At 36.4% G+C, this 21,833-nt stretch overlaps 1 protein-coding gene across 6 annotated transcripts in view; it reads left to right on the forward strand.

Moving 5' to 3' along the window:
• GPHN (gephyrin) overlaps nt 1-21,833 on the forward strand; it is a 623,769-nt gene that overhangs the window by 247,842 nt on the left and 354,094 nt on the right. For all 6 annotated transcript variants that reach the window (XM_047863515.1, XM_047863519.1, XM_047863517.1 and 3 more), the window contains exon 3: nt 21,604-21,661. In XM_047863515.1, coding sequence (XP_047719471.1) covers nt 21,604-21,661 — 58 coding nt within the window. The remainder of the gene's footprint in view (nt 1-21,603; nt 21,662-21,833) is intronic.

A 21,833-nucleotide genomic window follows, 5' to 3' on the forward strand; every position in this document is an offset into this window, starting at 1 on the left:
AGGCATTGTACTCAATGTGTTTATCCCTTGGAGTGAGTATGAGACAAGAGACTTGAATTTATAATCCATTTAGCTGGTTCGATGTCACTACTTACAATGCCTCTTACAATTTGAGCATCTGGCCAAACTGACTAAATTTCTGGTATCTAAAAACACAGGGGTGCCTGGGTGGCTCAGTAAGGCATCCGACTTTAGCTCTGGTCATGGTCTTCAAGTCCATAGGTTTGAGCCCTGCATCAGGCTCTGTGCTGACAGCTCAGAGCCTGGAGCCTGCTTTGGATTCTGTGTCTTCCTCTCTCTCTGCCCCTCCCCCACTCACACTGTGTTTCTGAAAAATAAACATTTAAAACATTTTTAAAATAAAAATTTGGGAGGCCTGGGTGGCTCAGCTGGATGGCATCTGACTTCCGCCTGCAGGTCATGATCCCACACTTTGTGGGTTCAGTCCCAGTGTCAGGCTCTGTGCTGATAGCTTGGAGCCTGGAACCTGCTTCAGATTCTGTGCTTCCCTCTCTCTCTGCCCCTCCCCTGCTTTCTCTCTGTCTCCCAAAAATAAATAAAGATAGATACATAGATAGGTAAGATAGATAGATAAAGTAAGTAAAAATTTTAAAAAACACATATTGTTGATACAACACAGCCTCTAAAACTCAAACCAGTTAATTCATTGTTGGCACAAAGAAACAATAGTCTGTTCTGATTCTGAAAGGGAAACTATGTCGTTAGAGTTATAATATTGAGGAAGACAGTATGTAAATTTCCAATGTTGAGTAGTTGTAATGGTCTTTCAAGGGCATTGTTGACCCATTTTTTGCCTTCTGTACTGATTTAAAGTAATATGTGATTTACATAGTTTAAATCTTTATACCCTCAGAATATTAACTTTTGGAATTTTTTTCTGACCACATCATCTTTGGTTCTTCCTCCAATTTTGTTATTCTCAGAAAAATGTTCTGTCTTATCGTGATTGCCAGTTCCTTTATTCTTTACAACTTCTTCAGTTTTTATACTGGCTTTGTTATCAGCCCAAACCCCGGGATCAGCCATTTCAACAGTACATTTAGTGGCACAGTGGGCCTCCTTCCCAAGGATTTTTTCATTTTCATATTTCTACTCACTAGCTTAGGCTGTTTTTCCCTAGTACGCTCAATTTCTAGTCTGGACTATGAAGTTCTGGAGAGATTATCATCCTATAGATTTCCATTGCTGATTCACCTTCCACCCTGCCCCCCCCCCCCCCCCGTAAAGGAAAAAAGAGAAGAATAAATTCTGGGATCAAGCATACAAAAATAGAATTTATCAGTAACTTCTGTGTTTTTAGTAAGAAGGAAAATTTATCTGGTAAAAGGAAGAGATAGGCATGTGTTAAAAGTTTGGACAAAAATGGAAATTTAGAATAATTGCTGTCATATACACAGAATGGCCATTGAGCAGCAGTTACATCTAAGTTGCAGTTAACTAGCATAAATTTATAATGAATAAGTTCTACCACTGTTTATTGTGTGTTTCCTGGTAGCATATAACAATATTTGTACATAGTAGGTGCTCAAAGGATTATTGAATAGAAATACTTGTCAATAATATATCTGAGATTGACTAGAGAAGACATACTTACATAGATCAGGAACATATTTAATTGTTTTACCAAATAAGGCATTATAAATTGATAATAAAGTTTTAAAACAGTATAAATAAGGGTACACAAATGATGAAAATTGTTCATTAATTTAGAATATGGATCTAGTTGAGGAATTTGGAGATAATTCAGAGAAGAACCACAAGAATATTCAAAGATTTAGAAAATCAAATTTATAAGAATTTTCTTTACTGGAAAATTTTAAGTTACTAAAGAGAAAGCTGAGTAATGACTTGGCCATCTAGCGCACAGACTTGATATATATAGAAATGTGACTATATGTTTGGTATATATATACTAAAAGCAAAACAAAAGAATATCAATATGAATTGCAAAATGTGCCTTGGTGTAAAGGTTCCATTCTCCCCTTGGTGATGCTGCTTAGTTCATGGGGGTCCATCAGTGCAGGTGTGCTAGTAGTAAAAATGGCTTCACCCCTCTCTCTAGTCTCCAGAGCAGAAATTTCATGGCCTCAGAGATGCACAATCAGTCACCCTTCCTTTGTCTCAGCCTTTCCTCCACTCCCTGCCTTTACTCTGTGTCCAGGCTGTCTGCCTGCCAGGCAGTGCCTCCTTCCATAGCTTTATCTCAAATAGGGCTGTTTGAAAACCCCAGACAACCCCATAGTTCATACCTGCACTGATCCTCTGGGGGATAGTCTTGTGAAGCAATGGCCAGCTACCAACTTGTCCCAGAAAACATTTGTGCAACTATGCAGTGGCAGAGACTTTGAGTAGGTAAATTGCAACACATAACTGGTACCAGGGTTTGCTGCCCTCAGCCAGCGTCTTTGTTCCTGTACCAATAAACATGGCAGCTCTCTGGGGCCTGCCAGGACTTTTGCCCACAGGCCATCTAACCTCTACTAAATGTACTCTTAAGCAGAGAAACCACTCTCCCCATGTGTCATAGGGGCCCCTCAGACTGCACTGCCCATTCCTGGAATTTGCCAGGCTTCCTCATCAGAGCATCTCCAGGCACTGAGCTCGAAAGTTCAGACAAGACTGTGCTCCGCTGTTTACAACAAACTGGCTGTGGTGAAACCCACTCCTTTTTCCAGTGGTTTTGTGGAACAGATTTCTTGTTCAGTCCTCTGCGAGTGGTTTCACTCTTTCTCTCTAGCTCTTTTCAGGGAGAGTGCTTTTCTTGCACAGTCCCAGCATGCTGCACTCTGTCCCCCTTTCTCTTTCTCTCTTTGTCCTCTCTGCTCAAAAACAGCTTCCTATCCTCTGGCACTGCAAGTTTTCTCCCCCCAAATCACCCCTCTTCACTGCATACCTGCCAAGATCTGTCGCTCAAATTTTGCAAATTGTTGTGTTAATCCTCAAATCAACTTTCTAGGTGTTCAGAATGATTTGATGTTGATCTAGGGACGAGAAAAGCTCAGGGCACCTCTACTACTCTTCCATCTTAACTCCTCCTCTAGTGTTAATTATTTTTTTAAGGTTTGGTAGAATTCACCAGTGAAGTCATCTGGTCTGGGCTCTTTTTCTTAGGAGATTTTTCACTTATGATTCAATCAGCATAGGTCTGTTCAGGTTTTCTAATCTTCATGATTCAGATTTGGTAGACTGTACCTTTCTAGGAATTTATGTGTTTCTTCTATATTACCCAATTTGTTGGCATATAAATGTACCTAATAGTTTCTTATGTTTCTTTTTGTTTCTGTAGCATCAGTGATAATGTCTTTTCTTAAATTTTTATTTTACTTGAGTCTTCTGTCTCTTTTTAGTCTGGCTAAGAGTTTGTCAGTTCTAGTTTGTCTAGTTCCGTGAAGAATGCTGTTGGTATTTTGATAGGGATTGCACTGAATGTGTAGATTGCTTTGAGTAATATAGACATTTTAATTATTTGTTCTTCCAGTCCATGAGCATGAAATGTTTATTTATTTTTGTGAGAGAGAGAGAGAGCAAGAGAGTGAGCGAGCACACAAGCAGGGGAGGGACAGAGAGAGAGAGGGAGACACAGAATCCGAAGGAGGCTCCAGGCTCCAGGCTCCAAGCTATCAGCAGAGACCATGACTCGGGGCTCGAACCCATGGACCATAAGACCGTGAGACCATGACCTGAGCCAAAGTCATTCAACTGACTGAGCAACACAAGAGCCCTTAGACATTTTTATAATATGAATTTAATTTTTTGTACCTATATATTTTTTCCTTTAAAAAAAATCAGGTAGCAGAATGGACTGTCTGGAGCCAAGCATAGACACCCATGGAAGAGGGTAGGAAGGGTGGAGAGGCACTGCACGCTACACGGACTGGTGGGAGGGAGCCCGGGCGGTGGAGGGGCAGCCCGCCCAGCAAGGGAGAGGCCCCGGGTCTGGCTTGCAAAAGTGGAGGGGCTGGACTGTGTGAGTTCTGACAGCCAGTGGGACTTAACATCTGGAATGTTATAAGTTAACAGCTCTGCTCGGAGAGCGGGAGGGCAAGAGAGCAACAGGAGGGAGAAGTGTTGAGCCCCAGAAGACAGAGTTCAGCTTGACAGGGAACAAAGGCGCTGGCCAGCACCATCTCCCTCTCCCATCCCCTAGCCGAAATCCCAAAGGGAACCAGTTTCTGTCACCGTAGTTGTTTGCACTGTGCAAACACCCAATGCTGTGCTTCTGTGGATCAATCCCTCCGACGAGTCTGCCTGCCCCCCTCCCGGTGCTGCAGGGCCCCTCCCTCAGGGGACCACCCACAGAAAAGTGAGCTAAGCCTGCCCCTCCCACCCCTGTGCACCTTGCAGATCCACCCTGGCTAATATGCCAGATCCCATAGAAGCAGTACCACAAGCCTGGCAGTGTGCAAGTAGCCCTACCACTCCACGGTGAGTTCTGCCCCTGGGAGAGGGGAAGATAAGGTACACACCAGTCTGACTGTGGCCCCAGCGGTGCAGGGGGGTCTGACTGCAGCCCTGCCCACCAAAACAAGTTACTCCAGACAGCACAGGGGAAGTGCCCTGCAGTTCCACCCCACTCTAGAGACTATCCAAAATGGAATGGAATGGAATGGAAGAATTCTCCTCAAAAGAAACTCCAGGAAGTAGCAACAATTAACAAATTGATCAAAAACGATTTAAGCAATATAATGGAACAATAATTTAGAATAATAGTCATAAAATTAATCGCTGGGCTTGAAACAAGTATAGACGGCAGCAGAGAATCTATTGCTACAGAGATCAAAGGACTAAGAAACAGGAGGAGCTAAAATATGCTATAAATGAGGTGCAAAATAAAATATGGGCGACCACAGCTCAGATTGAGCAGGCAGAGGAGAGAATACGTGAATTAGAAGATATAATTATGGAAAAAGGAAGCTGAGAAAAAGATAAAAAAAATCCAGGAGTATGAGGGAAAAATTAGAGAACCAAGTGATGCAATGAAATGCAACAATATCCATATAATAGGGATTCCAGAGGAGGAAGGGAGAGAGAAGGGGGCTGAAGGTGTACTTGAACAAATCATAGCTGAGAACTTCCCTGATCTGGGGAAGGAAAAAGACATTGAAATCCAAGAGGCACAGAGAACTCCCTTCAGATGTAACTTGAATTGATCTTCTGTACAACATATCATAGTGAAACTGGCAAAATACAAGGATAAAGAGAAAATTCTGAAAGCAGCTAGGGAAAAACGCACTCTAACATATAAAGGGAAACCGGTAAGACTAGTGACAGATCTATCTACTGAAACTTGGCAGGCCAGACAGGAATGCAAGGAAATCTTCAATGTGATGAACAGAAAAAATATGCAGCCAAGAATCCTTTATCCAGCAAGTTTGTCATTCAGAATAGAAAGAAAGATAAAGGTCTTCCCAAACAAACAACAACTGAAGGAATTCATCACCACTAAACCAGCCCTACAAGAGATCCTAAGGGGGATTCTGTGAGTGAAATGTTGCAAGGACTACAAAGTACCAGAGACATCACTACAAGCATGAAACCTACAGACATCACAATGACTCTAAACCCATATCTTTCAAATAACACTGAATGCAAATGGACTAAATGCTCCAACCAAAAGACATAGGATATCAGAATGGATAAAAAAACAAAACCCATCTATTTGCTGTCTACAAGAGACTCATTTTAGACCTGGGGACACCATCAGGTTGAAAGTGACGGGATGGAGAACTAGCTTTCATGCTACTGGAAGTCAAAAGAAAGCTGGAGTAGCCATATTTATATCAGACAAACTAGACTATAAATTAAAGGCTGTAACAAGAGATGAAAAAGGGAATTATATAATAATTACGGGGTTTATCCATCAGGAAGAGCTAATAATTATGAATGTCTATGTGCCGAATATGGGAGCCCCCAAATATATAAAAACAATCACAAACATAAGCAACCTTATTGATAAGAATGTGGTAATTGCAGGGACTTTAATACTCCACTTACAGAAATGGATAGATCATCTAGACACAGATTCAATAAAGAAACAAGGGCCCTGAATGATACATTGGATCAGATGGACTTGACAGATACATTTAGAACTCTGCATCCCAAAGCAACAGAATATACTTTCTTCTCGAGTGCACATGGAACATTCTCCAAGGTAGATCACATAATGGGTCAAAAAACAGCCCTTCATAAGTATACAAGAATTGAGATCATACCATGCACACTTTCAGACCACAATGCTATGAAACTTGAAATCAACCACAGGAAAAAGTCTGGAAAACCTCCAAAAGCATGGAGGTTAAAGAACACCCTACTAAAGAATGAATGGGTCAACCAGGCAATTAGAGAAGAAATTAAAAAATATATGGAAACAAATGAAAATGAAAATACAACAATCCAAACCTTGTGGGATGCAGCAAAGGCAGTCCTGAGAGGAAAATACATTGCAATCCAGGCCTATCTCAAGAAACAAGAAAAATCCCAAACACAAAATCTAACAGCACACCTAAAGGAAATGGAAGCAGAACAGCAAAGACACCCCAAACCCAGAAGAAGAAGAGAAATAATAAATATCAGAGCAGAAATAAACAATATAGAATCTAAAAAAACTGTAGAGCAGATAAATGAAACCAAGAGTTGTTTTTTTGAAAAAATAAACAAAATTGATAAACCACTAGACAGGCTTCTCAAAAAGAAAAGGGAGGTGACCCAAATAGATAAAATCATGAATGAAAATGGAATTATTACAGCCAATCCCCCAGAAATACAAGCAATTATCAGAGAATACTATGAAAAATTATATGCCCACAGGCTGGACAACCTGGAAGAAGTGGACAAATTCCTAAACATCCACACCAAAACTCAAAACGGGAAGAAATAGAAAATTTAAACGGATCCATAACTAGGGAAGAAATAGTATCAGTTATCAAATCTCCCAACAAATAAGAGTCCTGGACCAGAGGACTTCCCTGGAGAATTCTACTGGACATTTAAAGCAGAGTTAATACCTATCTTTCTCAACTGTTCCAAAAAATAGAAATGAAAGGAAAACTTCCAGACTCATTCTATGAAGCTAGCATTACTTTGATTCCCAAATCGGACAGAGACCCAGCAAAAAAAGAGAACTACAGGCCAATATCCCTGATGAATATGGATGCAAAAATTCTCAATAAGATACTAGCAAATCAAATTCAACAGCATATTAAAAGAATTATGCACCATGATCAAGTGGGATTCATTCCTGGGCTGCAGGGCTAGTTCAACATTCGCAAATCAATCAATGTGATAGATCACATTAATAAAAGAAAAGATAATGATATGATCCTGTGAATAGCTGCAGAAAAAGCATTTGACAAAATTTAGCACCCTTTCTTAATAATAATCCTCGAAAAAGTCGAGATAGAAGGAACATACTTAAACATCATAAAAGCCATTAATGAAAAGCCCACAGCTAATATCATCATCAATGGGGAAAAACTGAGAGCTTTCTCCCTGAGTTCAGGAACACGACAGGGATGCCCACTCTCACCGCTGTTGTTAACATAGTGTTGGAAGTGCTAGCATCAGTAATTAGACAACAAAAGGAAATTATGGCATCCAAATTGGCAATGATGAAGTCAAGCTTTCACTTTTTGCAGATGACATAATATTACACGTGGAAAACCCGATAGACTGCACCAAAAATCTGCTAGAACTGATACATGAATTCAGCAAAGTCTCGGGATACAAAATCAATTTACAGAAATCAGTTGCATTCTTATACACTATAATGAAGCAACAGAAAGACACATAAGGAAACCGATCCCATTCACAATTGCACCAAGAAGCATAAAATACCTAGGAATAAACCTAACCAAAAATGTAAAAGAACAGTATGCTGAAAACTATAGAAACCTTATGGAGGAAATTGAAGAAGATATAAAGAAATGGAAAAACCTTCCATGCTCATGGATTGGAAGTATAAATATTGTTAAAATGTCAATACTACCCAAAGCTATGTACACATTCAATGCAATCCCAATCAAAATTGCACCAGCATTCTTCTCGAAGCTAGAACAAGCAATCCTAAAATTTGTATGGAACTACAAAAGACCCTGAATAGCCAAAGTAATTTTGAAGAAAAAGACCAAAGCGGGAGGCATCACAATCCCAGACTTTAGCCTCTACTACAAAGCTGTCATCATCAAGACAGCATGGTAGTGGCACAAAAACAGACACATAGACCAGTGGAATAGAATAGAAACCCCAGAACTAGACCCACAAAAGTAAGGCCAACTAATCTTTGACAAAGCAGAAAAGAATATCCAATGGAAAAAAGACAGTCTCTTTAACAAATGGTGCTAGGAGAACTGGACAGCAACATGCAGAAGATGGAAACTAGACCACTTTCTCACCCCATTCACAAAAATAAACTCAAAATGGATAAAGGACCTGAATGTGAGACAGGAAACCATCAAAACCCTATAGGAGAAAGCAGGAAAAAACCTCTCTGACCTCAGCCGCAGCAACTTCTTACTTGACACATCCCCAAAGGCAAGGGAATTGAAAGCAAAAGTGAACTATTGGGACCTCATGAAGATAAAAAGCTCTGCACTGCCAAGGAAACAATCAACAAAACTAAAAGGCAACCAACGGAATGGGAAAAGATATTTGCAAATGACATATCAGACAAGGGCCTAGTATCCAAAATCTATAAAGAGCTCACCAAACTCCACACCCAAGAAACAAATAACCCAGTGAAGAAATGGGTAGAAAACATGAATAGACACTTCTCTAAAGAAGACATCCGGATGGCCAACAGGCACCTGAAAAGATGCTCAATGTCACTCCTCATCAGGGAAATACAAATCAAAACCACACTCAGATATAACCTCACGCCAGTCAGAGTGGCTAAAAGGAGCAAATCAGGAGACTATAGATGCTGGCGAGGATGTGGAGAAATGGGAACCCTCTTGCACTGTTGGTGGGAATGCAAACTGGTGCAGCCGCTCTGGAAAGCAGTGTGGAGGTTCCTCAAAAAATTAAAAATAGGTCTACCCTATGACCCAGCAATAGCACCGCTAGGAATTTCCCCAAGGGATACAGGAGTGCTGATGCATAGAGGCACTTGTGCCCCAATGTTTATAACAACACTTTCAACAATAGCCAAATTATGGAAAGAGCCTAAATGTCCATCAACTGATGAATGGATAAAGAAATTGTGGTTTATATACACAATGGAATACTACTTGGCAATGAGAAAGAATGAAATATGGCCTTTTGTAGCAACATGGATGGAACTGGAGAGTGTTATGCTAAGTGAAATAAGTCATACAGAGAAAGACAGATACCATATGTTTTCACTCTTACGTGGATCCTGAGAAACTTAACAAAAGACCATGGGGGAGGGGGAGAAAAAAGGAAAAAAAAAAAAAGAGTTTAGAGAGGGAAGGAGCCAAAACATAAGAGACTCTAAAAATTGAAAACAAACTGAGGGTCGGGGCGTCCGACTTCAGCCAGGTCACGATCTCGCACTCCGTGAGTTCGAGCCCCGCGTCGGGCTCTGGGCTGATGGCTCGGAGCCTGGAGCCTGTTTCCGATTCTGTGTCTCCCTCTCTCTCTGCCCCTCCCCCGTTCATGCTCTGTCTCTCTCTGCCCCAAAAATAAATAAACATTGAAAAAAAAATTAAAAAAAAAAAAAAGAAAACAAACTGAGGGTTGATGGGGGGTGGGAGGGAGGAGGGTGCGTGATGGGTATTGAGGAGGACACCTGTTGGGATGAGCACTGGGTGTTGTATGGAAACCAATTTGACAATAAATTTCATATTTTAAAAAAATGAAAAAAAAAGTCAGGTATTCCACATGTACCATACAATGAGATATTTAGTCGATTATTTGATACATGGGAATTTTCAAAGTTATTGAACACAATTTTGCCTAACCTTTTATTTCTATCTGCTTGATTGAATATTTGCTTTACATAGTTATGTTATTGTTCAAATAAGAGCAGACCAGAGTTCCTTCCTTTGTGCTGTTAGCATGCATCCACTTTCCAGGTTGGTTTTTGTTTTCCTCTATTTGACAGCATATTTAGAAATTTAGCTGTATTTCAAAATGACACAAAGTATACTTCTTTAGAGTCTATGAAAATTTGAAAGATGGTTTGCTTCTATACTGTTGTATTTCCAGATCTGCTCAGATATTACACCTTTTTCTTAAAGCATGCCTTTTCTCTGAATGTCACTGAAATTGTGATATTAAAACCTAAAACTTCTTCCCCTAATGGAATAAAATTTAGAGAACTGTTGATTTATGGACTTCTCTCCCAAGAAACCATATTTTGAAAGATTGATGCATATAGTAGCATTTTACATTATGTGTGACTGATTATAGTTAGACCTAGACACTGTTTAATACTTTCCTTTTTAGAGGAGTGTGGGGTTTTTTTGTGTTTTTTAATTGAAAAATTGCACTTTATTTGAGGCACCTGGTTATTTTATATTTGTATTATTTATATTTATTTGAGGCATATGGTGATTTATAGCATTTAACATAACTTTAAGAAATCAAAAAGTGTTATGAGAAAGAAATAATTGTTGAATGAAACATTTATGACAAATAAGTGGCAGAAATATAATTGAATGAAGGGACATCCAGTTTCTTGATTTGATAATTTTACCATTTTTTGTCTTAACACTGTAAATCGTAAAATAAACCAGTGATAAGCCACATTATTAGGAGATATAATTTCTTGTAACAATTTTAGATTTGAATTTTAACTAGAGCTGGTGCTAGGACTTTATTGAGTACCACAGGGCCTTAAGCATAGGATAAAAATAGACTAAAATAACCACTTGTGGAATTTGTTGGATATGCATGTATGTTACATAAGTCTAGTAGTCTCCCTTTTATATCTGATAGAAGTTTTCTAATGGGATCATAATCTTTAGCATCATTTAGATAACATGATCTCCCTGGGAGGAAAAAAGATTAACCTTACTTAATGTTTAAGTGACATCTGATAACTTCTAAAATAGAGAGACCAAGCCCTATGCACAGATATTTTTAGAATATTGTCTACATAAGGCTAATTCATTAATACTAATGTATGAAGCAATAGTTTGGCTTCTTATAAAATCACTGAACATTTCCTATTTCTTCTGTCAAGTTGAAAGCTCTGAGAGTAGAATACTGCTCAAACTAAGACATCTAAGAATTATTTTGTAAAAGAAGTCAGTTTACACCACATTGTGTGTACCAAAAATGTATGATAAAAATTATTAAAATGGAGATACTGCTTTTAAGAAAGGATTCCCTGAAGAGTGTGGTTAACATTTTCATCATTCATTAATTTACTGAACATTTTTACCAAGCTTTAAGTGACCACTGTGTGTCAGTTACAAAACTAACTCAAAATGTAATCTGTACCTTCCTAATCTAATGGGAAATATAGATCTCTGGGTAAATAATAAATATAACAACAACAACAACAACAATAAATCCCAGAATGCAGGTAAGAGTAAGGTACTACTTATAGTAGAAAAAGAGCATATCTCTGATTCTAGAATCTAGATAAATCCTGTGAAAGTGATATTTTGCTCCTGAAGGATGATTAGGAGAGTCAGGGATGCAGAAGGGCTTTCAGCTTAGGGATAATACAAAGACAAAGAGGCAAGGGAATGCCTAATGCATTAATGAAACTACTGATAATTGTGCATGGCTAGAATAAAGAGGCTGTGAGAGTGTAACAGGAAATGAGAAAAAAAAATGGAGTCAAAAATTGGGTTACAAAGGGAGTTGTTTCATCAAACTTAAGATATTAAATATAAAATAAGGATGCAACATGACAAAAATTACATTTTAGAAAGGTCTGACTGGTGCATCTATGATAAGGATACTGTTAAAACTGTGGTTAGAAATTATAAACTCTTAAATAACAATCTGGAAGTTGAGGAATAAGTATTTTCAAGATAAATTAAGCTAAGTAGAAATATGACTCAGTTACTAATTGTTGTGGGGACTAAGAGGAAGACATCCAAGAATATTTCCACAATTCTGACATGGACTTCTGGATGAAGTAATATTTACTACAGCAAAAATTGGAGAAAAGTAAAGGAGAAGCAGATTTTAGGTAAGGACAGAAAATTAAAATATTTCAGAGCAACTCTGAATTACCTTTGAACATCACTATTACCAATAAATTTGGACCTTTTTTTTTTTCTGGAATGGTTTCACTTATGGCAATAACCACTATCTACATATTTCTTTATTTTATTACATGGGTAGTAGACTGTTTCATTCAGAAAAGTCATATAATTAAAACTTTTAAAAGAAATCTGTATTAAGAAAATTAATGAATTATCATACTTAATACTTAAAATAAGTTAGGAAAGCCAGGCATAGTTATGCTTCAATAGGCAATTGTTGACAACATACAAAAAGAGATATGGAACACTTTACATAATAAAGCAAATGTTAGGCTACCAAAAGGTGTCTCAGTAAATTTAAAAAGATTAAAATCATATAAAGTATCTTCTCTGACTACAATGGGATGAAGCTAGAAATTAACAAATGGGGGAAACTAGAAAATTGACAGTATGTGAAAATTAAGTAATTCATTCTTAACCAGTGGTTCAAAAAGTAGTCATTAGTAAAGTATTTTGAGACAGATGAAAACAAAACACAACATACCAGGATTCATGAGATGCTTGTGAAAGCACTGTTCAGAGGGATATTTATAGCTAGAAATGCCATCATTAGAAAGGAAGAAATATCTCCAATGAATGAGCTAACTTTATACCTTGAAGAACTGGAAAAGAAGTGACAACTAAACCCCAAACTAGCAAACACAGTTGTGACAACAACATAAGAGTGGGAGGAGGATAGAGGTATAGAGTAGCAGAGTTTTTTTTTTTTTTATGCTATTGAAGTTAAGTTATCAATTCAACCAGATTGTTATAAATTTAGGAAGTTAAATATATTCCTCATGAAAGCCACAAAGAAAATATCTAAAAGATACATAACAGAAAATGACAAAGGAATCAAAATACAGTAAAGCCTTGGTTTCCAAACATAATTTGTTGTGGAGACATGCTTGTACATCAAAGCAAATTTCAAGAACCATTGCCTCAGTTGTGATCATGTGACATTCAGTATCATATACTACTCATAAGACATCACTCATTTATTAATTTGAAATTTATTAGAAATGTTTGCTCATCTTGCAGAACACTCAAAGAACATGTTATTTGTAATCAAGCTTTTATTGTAATTCATTACAAAGAAAAAGAAAAAAATCAGCTAAACACAAGACAAGACAATAATGCAAGGATAGAAAGAGGGAAAAAGAAAAGGGAGAAAGGAAGAAAATGATAAGGATTTGGATGGAGACAAATGAAATACAGAAGAATAGAAAAACAACAGAGAAAATGAAACCAAAAGTTTGTTCTTTGAAAAGATTAAGAAAATCTTAGCTAGATTGACTAAGAAAAAAGAGAAGATACAAAAGCTAATCAGAGATGAAGGTGGGAATATTACTACCAAGTTTCAAAAATAAAAGGATTATAAAGAATACTGTGAACAGTTGTATGCCCACAAATGGATGACCTAGATGAATAGACAGATTCCAAGAAACATGTGAATTACCTCAACTGACAGAAGAAATAGGAAATATCAGCAGATCTATAACAAATAAAGAGATTGAACAGTAATCAAAAACCTACCAACAAAGAAACATCTAGGACCAGATGACTTCACTTGTGAATGAAACCAAACACTTAAAGAAGAATTAACACCAGTGCTTCTCAACATCTTCCAAAAAATTCAAGAGGATAGAACATTTGTAACGAGGCCAGCATAACCTTGATACAAAAGCCAGGAAAAGACATCACAAGAAAAGAAAATTACAGACCAGTATCCATTATGAATACATATAGGTACAAAAAATACTCAAAATACTAGGAAACTGAATTCAACAACATATCAAAAGGATTATACACCATGACCAAATAAGATTATCACAGGAATTCAACAATAGTTCAATATAATAAAATCACTGTAATACAACACATTAAAGAATGGAAAAAAAACCCCACATCATCATCTCATTTGACACAAAATGCACTTAACAAAAATTTAAAATCTAACACCCTTTTTTGATGAAAATACTTTGAAAACTAGGAGTAGAAGGGCACTTCCTTAACATGACAAAAGACATGAAAAACACATCTAACATGCTCAGTGGTGAAAAACGGGAAAACTTTTCTTTTAAATCCAGGAACAAGACAAGAGTGTTTATTTTCACCACTGATATTGAACACTGCATTGGAAGTTCTAGCCAAAGCATTTAGACATGGAAAAGAAATAAAAGACATCCATACTGTTCAGGAAAATGTGAATCTATTGCTATTCACAGTTAACTCTGATTCTGTATATAGAATATCCTATGGAATCCAAAAAAAAGTTATAGCCAACAAAAGAGTCCACTAAAATTGCAGGGTAGTAGAACACAAAAATTACGCAGTTCTGTATACCAGCATAAACAATCTGAAAAGGAAATTAAAAGCAATTCCTTTTAAAATGCCATCTGAAAAGTAAAATGTCTAGGAATAAATTTAACCTAGGAAATAAAAGACTTGTACAGTGAAAAATTACAAAAGCTGCTGAAAAAAACTGAAGATTAGCTAAAGAAATGAAAAGTCATCCCATGTTCATGGATTGGAGGACTTCATATTATTAAGATGTCAGTACTAGTCAATGTGATCTACAGATTCAGTGTAAACCCTATCAAAATTCAAACAGCCTTTTAAAAATAGAAATGAGAAAAACATACCTGAAATTATGAAATTACAAGGGGCCACAAACAGCCAAAACAATTATGTAAAAGAAGAACAAAATTCGAGAATGTTTCCCAATTTCAAAACTCACTACAAAGGTTACCAAAATCAAAACAGTGTGGCACTGTTATAAAATAGACCTATAGACCAGTGGAATAGAATTGAGGAACCAGAACTAAATCCATATATGTATGGGAAATTGATTTTAGACAAGGATGCTAAGTCAAAGTTGTAACAACAGCTTTGGGAAAGAAAAGTCTCTTTAACAAATACTGCTAGAACAGCTGGATGATCTTGGATTTGGCAACGGATGTTTGTTTTTCATCATGTTAAGTGTACTCTTTAATCCCCATCACCTATTTCACCACCACCCCCAACCTCCCCTCTAGTAAACCTCAGTTCTCGATGGTTAAGAGTCTGTTACTTGGTTTATCTCTTTTTTCTCCTTTGTTCATTTATTTTAGTTCTTAAATTCTACACTTGAGTGAGATCATATGGTATTTGTCTTTCTCTGACTTATTTCTCTTAGCAGTATATTCTCTAGCTCTATGCTGTTGTGAATGGCATTCTTTTTTATGGCTGAATAATATTCCATTGTATATATACCACATCTTTATCCATTCATCTCCGATGGACATGTGGGCTGCTTCCATAATTTGGCTGTTGTAAATAATGCTTCAGTAAACATAGGGATGCATGTATCCTTTTGAATTACTGTTTCTGTGATAATGGATTTTTATATACGATACCAATAACATTAGCAATGACAACAAAAAAAAAGATAAATTGGACTTAACCAAAATTAAAAGCCTTAGTACGTCAACAGACATTATCAAGATAGAAAATGAACTGGGTGTTGTATGGAAACCAATTTGACAATAAATTTCATATTAAAAAAAAAGAAAATGAAAGAGATAAAATATTTGGAAATCATATATTAGATAGCATTTAATATCCAGAATATGTAAAGAACTACAACTAAATAACAAGAAGACAACCCAATGTGAATGAAAATGGCCAGAGGACTTGAATAGAGATACTTCTCCAAAGAAGATAAACAAATGGCCAGCAAACATCTGAAAAGATGCTCTACATCACTAGTTGTTACGGAAATACAAGTCAAAACTACAAAGAATTACCAGTTCATACTTATTAGGGTGGCCATTCAAAAACATACACACACACACTGGGGCGCCTGGGTGGTTCAGTCAGTTGAGTGTCCGACTTCGGCTCAGGTCATGATCTCACGGTCTGTGAGTTCAAGCCCCCCGTCGGGCTCTGTGCTGACCGTTCAGAGCCTGCAGCCTGCTTCGGATTCTGTGTCTCCCTCTCTCTCTGCCCTTCCCTCGCTCATGCTCTCTCTCTCTCTCTCTCTCTCTCTCTCTCTCTCTCTCTCTCTGTCAAAAATAAATAAACATTTGAAAAATAAATTAAACACACAAAGATAAAAATAACAAGTGTTGGTAAGCATGAATTAGAACCCTCACACATTGCTGGTGGTGACGTAAAATGGTATAGCCACTGTGAAAAACTGTTTGGCAGTGCTTGAGTGCTAAACTTAGAGTTACCATATGACTGAGCATTTCCACCTCCTAGGTATATACCTAAAAGAATTAAAAAGAGAGACTCAGATACTTATATTCCAATGTTGGTTGCAGCATTATTCATAATAACAAAAAAATGGGAACAATTTTAAGTGTTCACTAACAGATGAATAGATAAAATGTAGTATATATGCATCATGAGATATTATTCAGTCATTAAAAGGAATAAAGTGGTACTTGATACATGCTACAATGTGGATGCAGCTTGAAAACACTATGTGGAGTGAAATTAGCCACACACAAAAGGACAGATATTTTATGATTCCACTTATATGAGGTTCTTAAAGTAGTCGAATTCATAAAGAAAAAATCTGGAGGAAATGGGACATCAATTACTTAATAGTTATAGATTTTCTGCTTATGTGATAGAAAGCTTGGAAATAGTAATGACAGTTGCATATCACTGTGAATGTAATTGACATCACTGAATCATACATGTTAAAATGCAAATTTATTACATGTATTTTCCATGGCAAAATAAAAAGGAAAACAAAAACCAGATGACCATAAATGTGACTTTAATTTATGGACTTTTAGTTGTACTCTGTTGCTATACGTCTGTCCTTATACCAGTACCACTTTGTATTGATTCCTGTAGCCTTCTAGTAACTTGAAATCAGCAAGTGGGAATCCTCGAACTTTCTTCTTTTTGTGATTGACTATTGTGTGTCTCTTGAATTTTCATATGAGTTTTACAATCTTCTTATGAATCTTAGAACTCGGTTCTTAAGCCAAGCCCTGCCATTACTAGTTCTGGGAATTTCAAAAAAATTGCTTGTCTCATTTTTTTCATAATCATCATAGGTTATAGGAGTTAAATGAGAAAATACATGTAAATACATGTAAATGCTCAATATACTAATACTAGTAGTATTGGTACTATTATTACCACTGTCACTGTCAATGTAATACCATTTTTATATATTGACTAGAGTAAATTAGAACTCTACTAGTGTGCAGTCTTTCTTCAACAATGAGAAGTGTATTGTAATGGAAAGAACATGAAAATTGGAAAGATTCTGCCTTGAGTGCAGTAACAATGGAATATTGATAGTATGCTAAATTTATAAGTATTTTAAATCTGGCTATGTTTCTTGATGCCACAAAAATAGAAATGTATCTTCAGGAATCAGTTCATGGGACAAAATTGATGGTGAAGTTACCGTAATTTGGTTTTAGTTGCAGAATAGGAAAAAAAGATAGTTTTAATTAAGTTTATTCTTGAACTTTCTTTTTTTTATTTTTAAAATTTTTTAATGTTTTTATTTATTTTTGAGACAGAGAGAGAGAGCATTAGCAGGGGAGGTGCAGAGAGAGAGGGAAACACAGAATCTGAAGCAGGCTTCAGGCTCTGAGCTGTCAGCACAAAGCCCGATATGGGGCTCAAACTCACGGAGTGTGAGATCATGACCTGAGCTGAAGTCGGACGCTTACCGACTGAGCCACCCAGGCACCCCCTGAACTTTCTTTGTTTAAACTCAGTTATGACTCAGGTTTTTTTTTTCATTACTTCTAGATTGTTTCTTTTTATGAGATTTTTTTTTCTGATGTTATATCAGCTTAAATTTTTTTTTTACTCTATGTTATGTATAGTATAGAGGCCCTCCAAGTCTCCTTTGTTTTAGAATACAATTATCCTACTGTTTTGTCAGCATACTATTCATATGCATATTATTTGTATCTCCCATATCCATTTTAATCCAAGTAGGTTCATAATAAATCATATTTTACTTGCCTTTTTTTAACAGTTAAAACCAGAGATGGCTGGGTGGCTCAGTCAGTTGAATATCCAACCCTTGATTTCAACTCGGTCCATGATCATAGGGTCATGGGATCAAGCCCCTCATAAGGCTCTTTGCTGAGCATGGAGCTTAAGATTCTCTCTCTCCCTCTGCCCCTCTTCCCCACTCACTCACTCACTCAATCTCTCTCTCTCTCTCTCTCTCTCTCTCTCTCTCTCTCTCAAATAAAAAATAAATTAATTAAATTAAAACATTTAAGACCATTATGATTGAGGGGTGCCTGGGTGGTTCAGTCAGTTAAGCGTCCAACTCTTGCTTTCAGCTCAGGTCATGATCTCACAGTTTGTGAGTTCAAGCCTCATGTTGGGCTCTGCGCTGACAGTGTGGAGTCTACTTGGGATTTCTCTCTTCTTTCTCTCTGTCCTTCCCCAGCTTGTTCTCTCTCTCTGTCTCAATATATAAATAAACTTAAAAAAAAATGACCATTATAATTGATTTGAGCTGATGTAGGAATACTAATCTGGAAGTTTACCTTCCCTAGGTTGGGATTTCGGGAAAGGCAGTATTTGAGTACTGTTAGTCAACATTAATCAAGAGAAAATGAGTTCTTTATTGAAGTTTATCATAGCAACTTTTTAATTTTTCTTCCAGAAGTCAACTGTTATCAACACTGCATCTTTGAATCATAATTGTACTAACAAATCAAAAGTATTTCTGTAATAGCCATTTATTTAAAAGTTGTTGTAGGTTGCTTGTGTTATTATCAGTTTATTTTACAATGATAGGTATTTTTTTAAAAACTCTTTTTTTGAAATAATTTCAAACTTTCAACTTCTGCCTAGTTCTGTTGTGACACTTTACTGCTTTATATTACAGATACTTGTTTACTCAATCTGCTTCCATACAAGACTGTGATTTCTTTGCATCCTCATTCCCTTGGTTGTATCTATTACATAACATAAACTCAAAGAATAAAATTATTAATCCATTATTTGCAAGACTCTAAATTGAAGTCCTTGAGTTTTCAATAGTTTTTTTGCTCTAATTTCTTCATTGATATCCCAACAATCTCAACTTTTAATTTAAAAACTTAAATAATTGACAGTGAAAACGTTTTTTAAATGCCTACTTCAAACATCTTACAGATGGTTATATAGGGGCATCTGGGTGGCTCAGTCACTTGAGTGTCTGACTCTTGATTTCAGCTGAGGTCATAATTCCAGGGTTTTGGGATTGAGCCCCACATCAGGCTCTATGCTGAGCATGGAGCCTGCTTGAGATTCATTTTCTGTCTCCTCTCTCTCTCTCTCTCTCTCTCTCTCTCTCTCTCCTCGCTCCTCACTCATCTTTCTCTTCTCTCTTCTCTCTTCTCTCTCTTCTCTCCTCTCTCCTCTCTCTCTTCTCCCCCTGTGCCCCTGTCCCTGACTCACATTCTCTCTAAAAAAATTTTTAAAAATGGTTATATAATTTTTCATTTTAGTAGCTATGTCCTCTTTTGCTAGTTACTTACTATGGTCTTCTTTGGTATATCACTTATATATATTGTATAATATGAATTAAGTTAAATGTCATGAGTGTTTTCATCATTCAGTTGTGGCACTTTAAATCTAGGAAGTAATTCTCAAATCAAGATATGAACCCTATTTCCATTAGCAAGTATAAATAGTAATATTAAAGAGTTTAAATGTAGGCTTTTCAATAAAATCATTTGGCCAGATAAAGTTACTTTTTAATGGAAACCAGAATGTCATTTTTGTACGTTTATTTATTTATTTTGAGAGAGAAAGAGAGTGTATAAGCAAGCACGCATGAGTGGAGGAGGGGCAGAGAGAAAGAGAAAGAGAGAATTCCAAACAAGCTCCATGCTGTCAGCACAGAGCCTGACTTGAGGCTTAAACCCATGAAGCATGAGATCATGAGCTCAGCCAAACTCAAGAGTTAGACACTTAATCACCAGCAGCCCCAAAAATGTCATTTATTAATTTACTTTTGAGACAGGAGATGATATCCTAAAGTATCTAAAGTGTGTAAATTCCTTATTTGTGATTCTCTCTTTTCTAAAATTGAGATACTTATAAAGTCAAATAAGTAATCAGAAAGTTCCTTTTTAAGCACTGAATCTGAGTAATGATAGGTAAATAATCTTGGAGTTTAAGAACTTAGAGTTCCTATTTGATGGATATATGATAATCGCCAAGAAATGCAAGCTATCTTTAATTTAAAAATTTTAGTAGTGACTTTTTAAAAACTGAAAAGAAGTAGATGGTGTTAACTTTAATAACATAATTTAACTCAATATATCCATCATATTCTTTTAAAATGTACTCAGTTGTTTTAAATTAGTCTTTTTTGTATCAAGTATTTGAAATCTGTTATATATTTTACAATTAATGTGCATCTCAGTTGCCTCCTTCAATTGTGAAAATTACTGGATCACTCTGTGTCTCAATTTCCCCGTTTTTACAATGATAACAGTTATAAGAATTAGATGATACATCACATGCCTGGCAAATGATAAGCGTTACATAAATCTTAGCTACTTTCCAAAAAAAAAAAAAAAAAAAACTTTCAAACAGGTGAACATGGCATGTAATAACCTCACTCCCTCAAGACAAAGATTGTATTTTAGGAATTAAATTGTAATCCTCAAAACACTCATCTCTTTCCTTTGGACAATGCTGGACACACCTCTCTGACTCTTGTTTAAATTATTTTTTTTAATGTTTATTTTTGAGAAAGTAAAAGCGCTAGTGGGAGAGGGGCAGAGAGAGAGGGAGACACAGGGCTCCATGCTAACACCAAAGATCCAAGATGCTGGGCTCCTACCCATGAGCCATGAGATCATGTCCTGAGCCGAAGTCAGATGCTTTACCAACTGAGTCACCCAGGCACTCCATACATTATTTTTAAAAAGAAGCAAAATCATTATTGGTTCATTAATTGTGACTCATGTACAACACTAAGATATTAATAACAAGGAAAACTGTGATGGGAAATCTGGGAAACAAATCTCTTTACTTTCTACTCAATGTTTTTTGTAAATTCAGAAGTACTCTAAAAAGTAAATTCTGTTAATTAAAAACAAACCAATAAGGAAACTACTATGTCTGCTATTAGTGCTTCATAGATCTTAGTTGTGACAGAATCCATCAGTAAAAGTGGTAGCATCATTAAAAGTATCAATGAGAGAAGTTTACTTATAGTTAAAAATATAACTTAATATTTCCTCTTTTGGTAGTCATTCATTATCTACCACTTTTTAAGTAATATGTGGAAAACCTAAGCATAAAAAGTTGTTTTTACGTCATGGTTACTGGGGTGGGCAATGGGCAATTACTGGTGGCATTTTGATGCTAATGGAAGAATAGTCCATATATTTTTTACACTATTGCTGGTTTTGAGAATATTTTCTTTTCCTAATTTCAGGTTGGGTGGGACTATATCAGCATACAAGATAGTACCAGATGAAATAGAAGAAATCAAGGTATAGTATGACATTTTTCACCTTTACAAAGACTTAATATCTTGACAGGTCAGGGAAGTGGGGGGAAGGATTGCTTTTTCTTTGTACTATTGAATCTTTGGGTGTGTTAGGATATCATTTATTTCACAGTTGTTCTATTTTAATTAGTGTATATATATATATATATATATAT

The sequence above is a fragment of the Prionailurus viverrinus genome, chromosome B3, assembly GCF_022837055.1.
Source record: "Prionailurus viverrinus isolate Anna chromosome B3, UM_Priviv_1.0, whole genome shotgun sequence".
Lineage (NCBI taxonomy): Eukaryota > Metazoa > Chordata > Mammalia > Carnivora > Felidae > Prionailurus > Prionailurus viverrinus.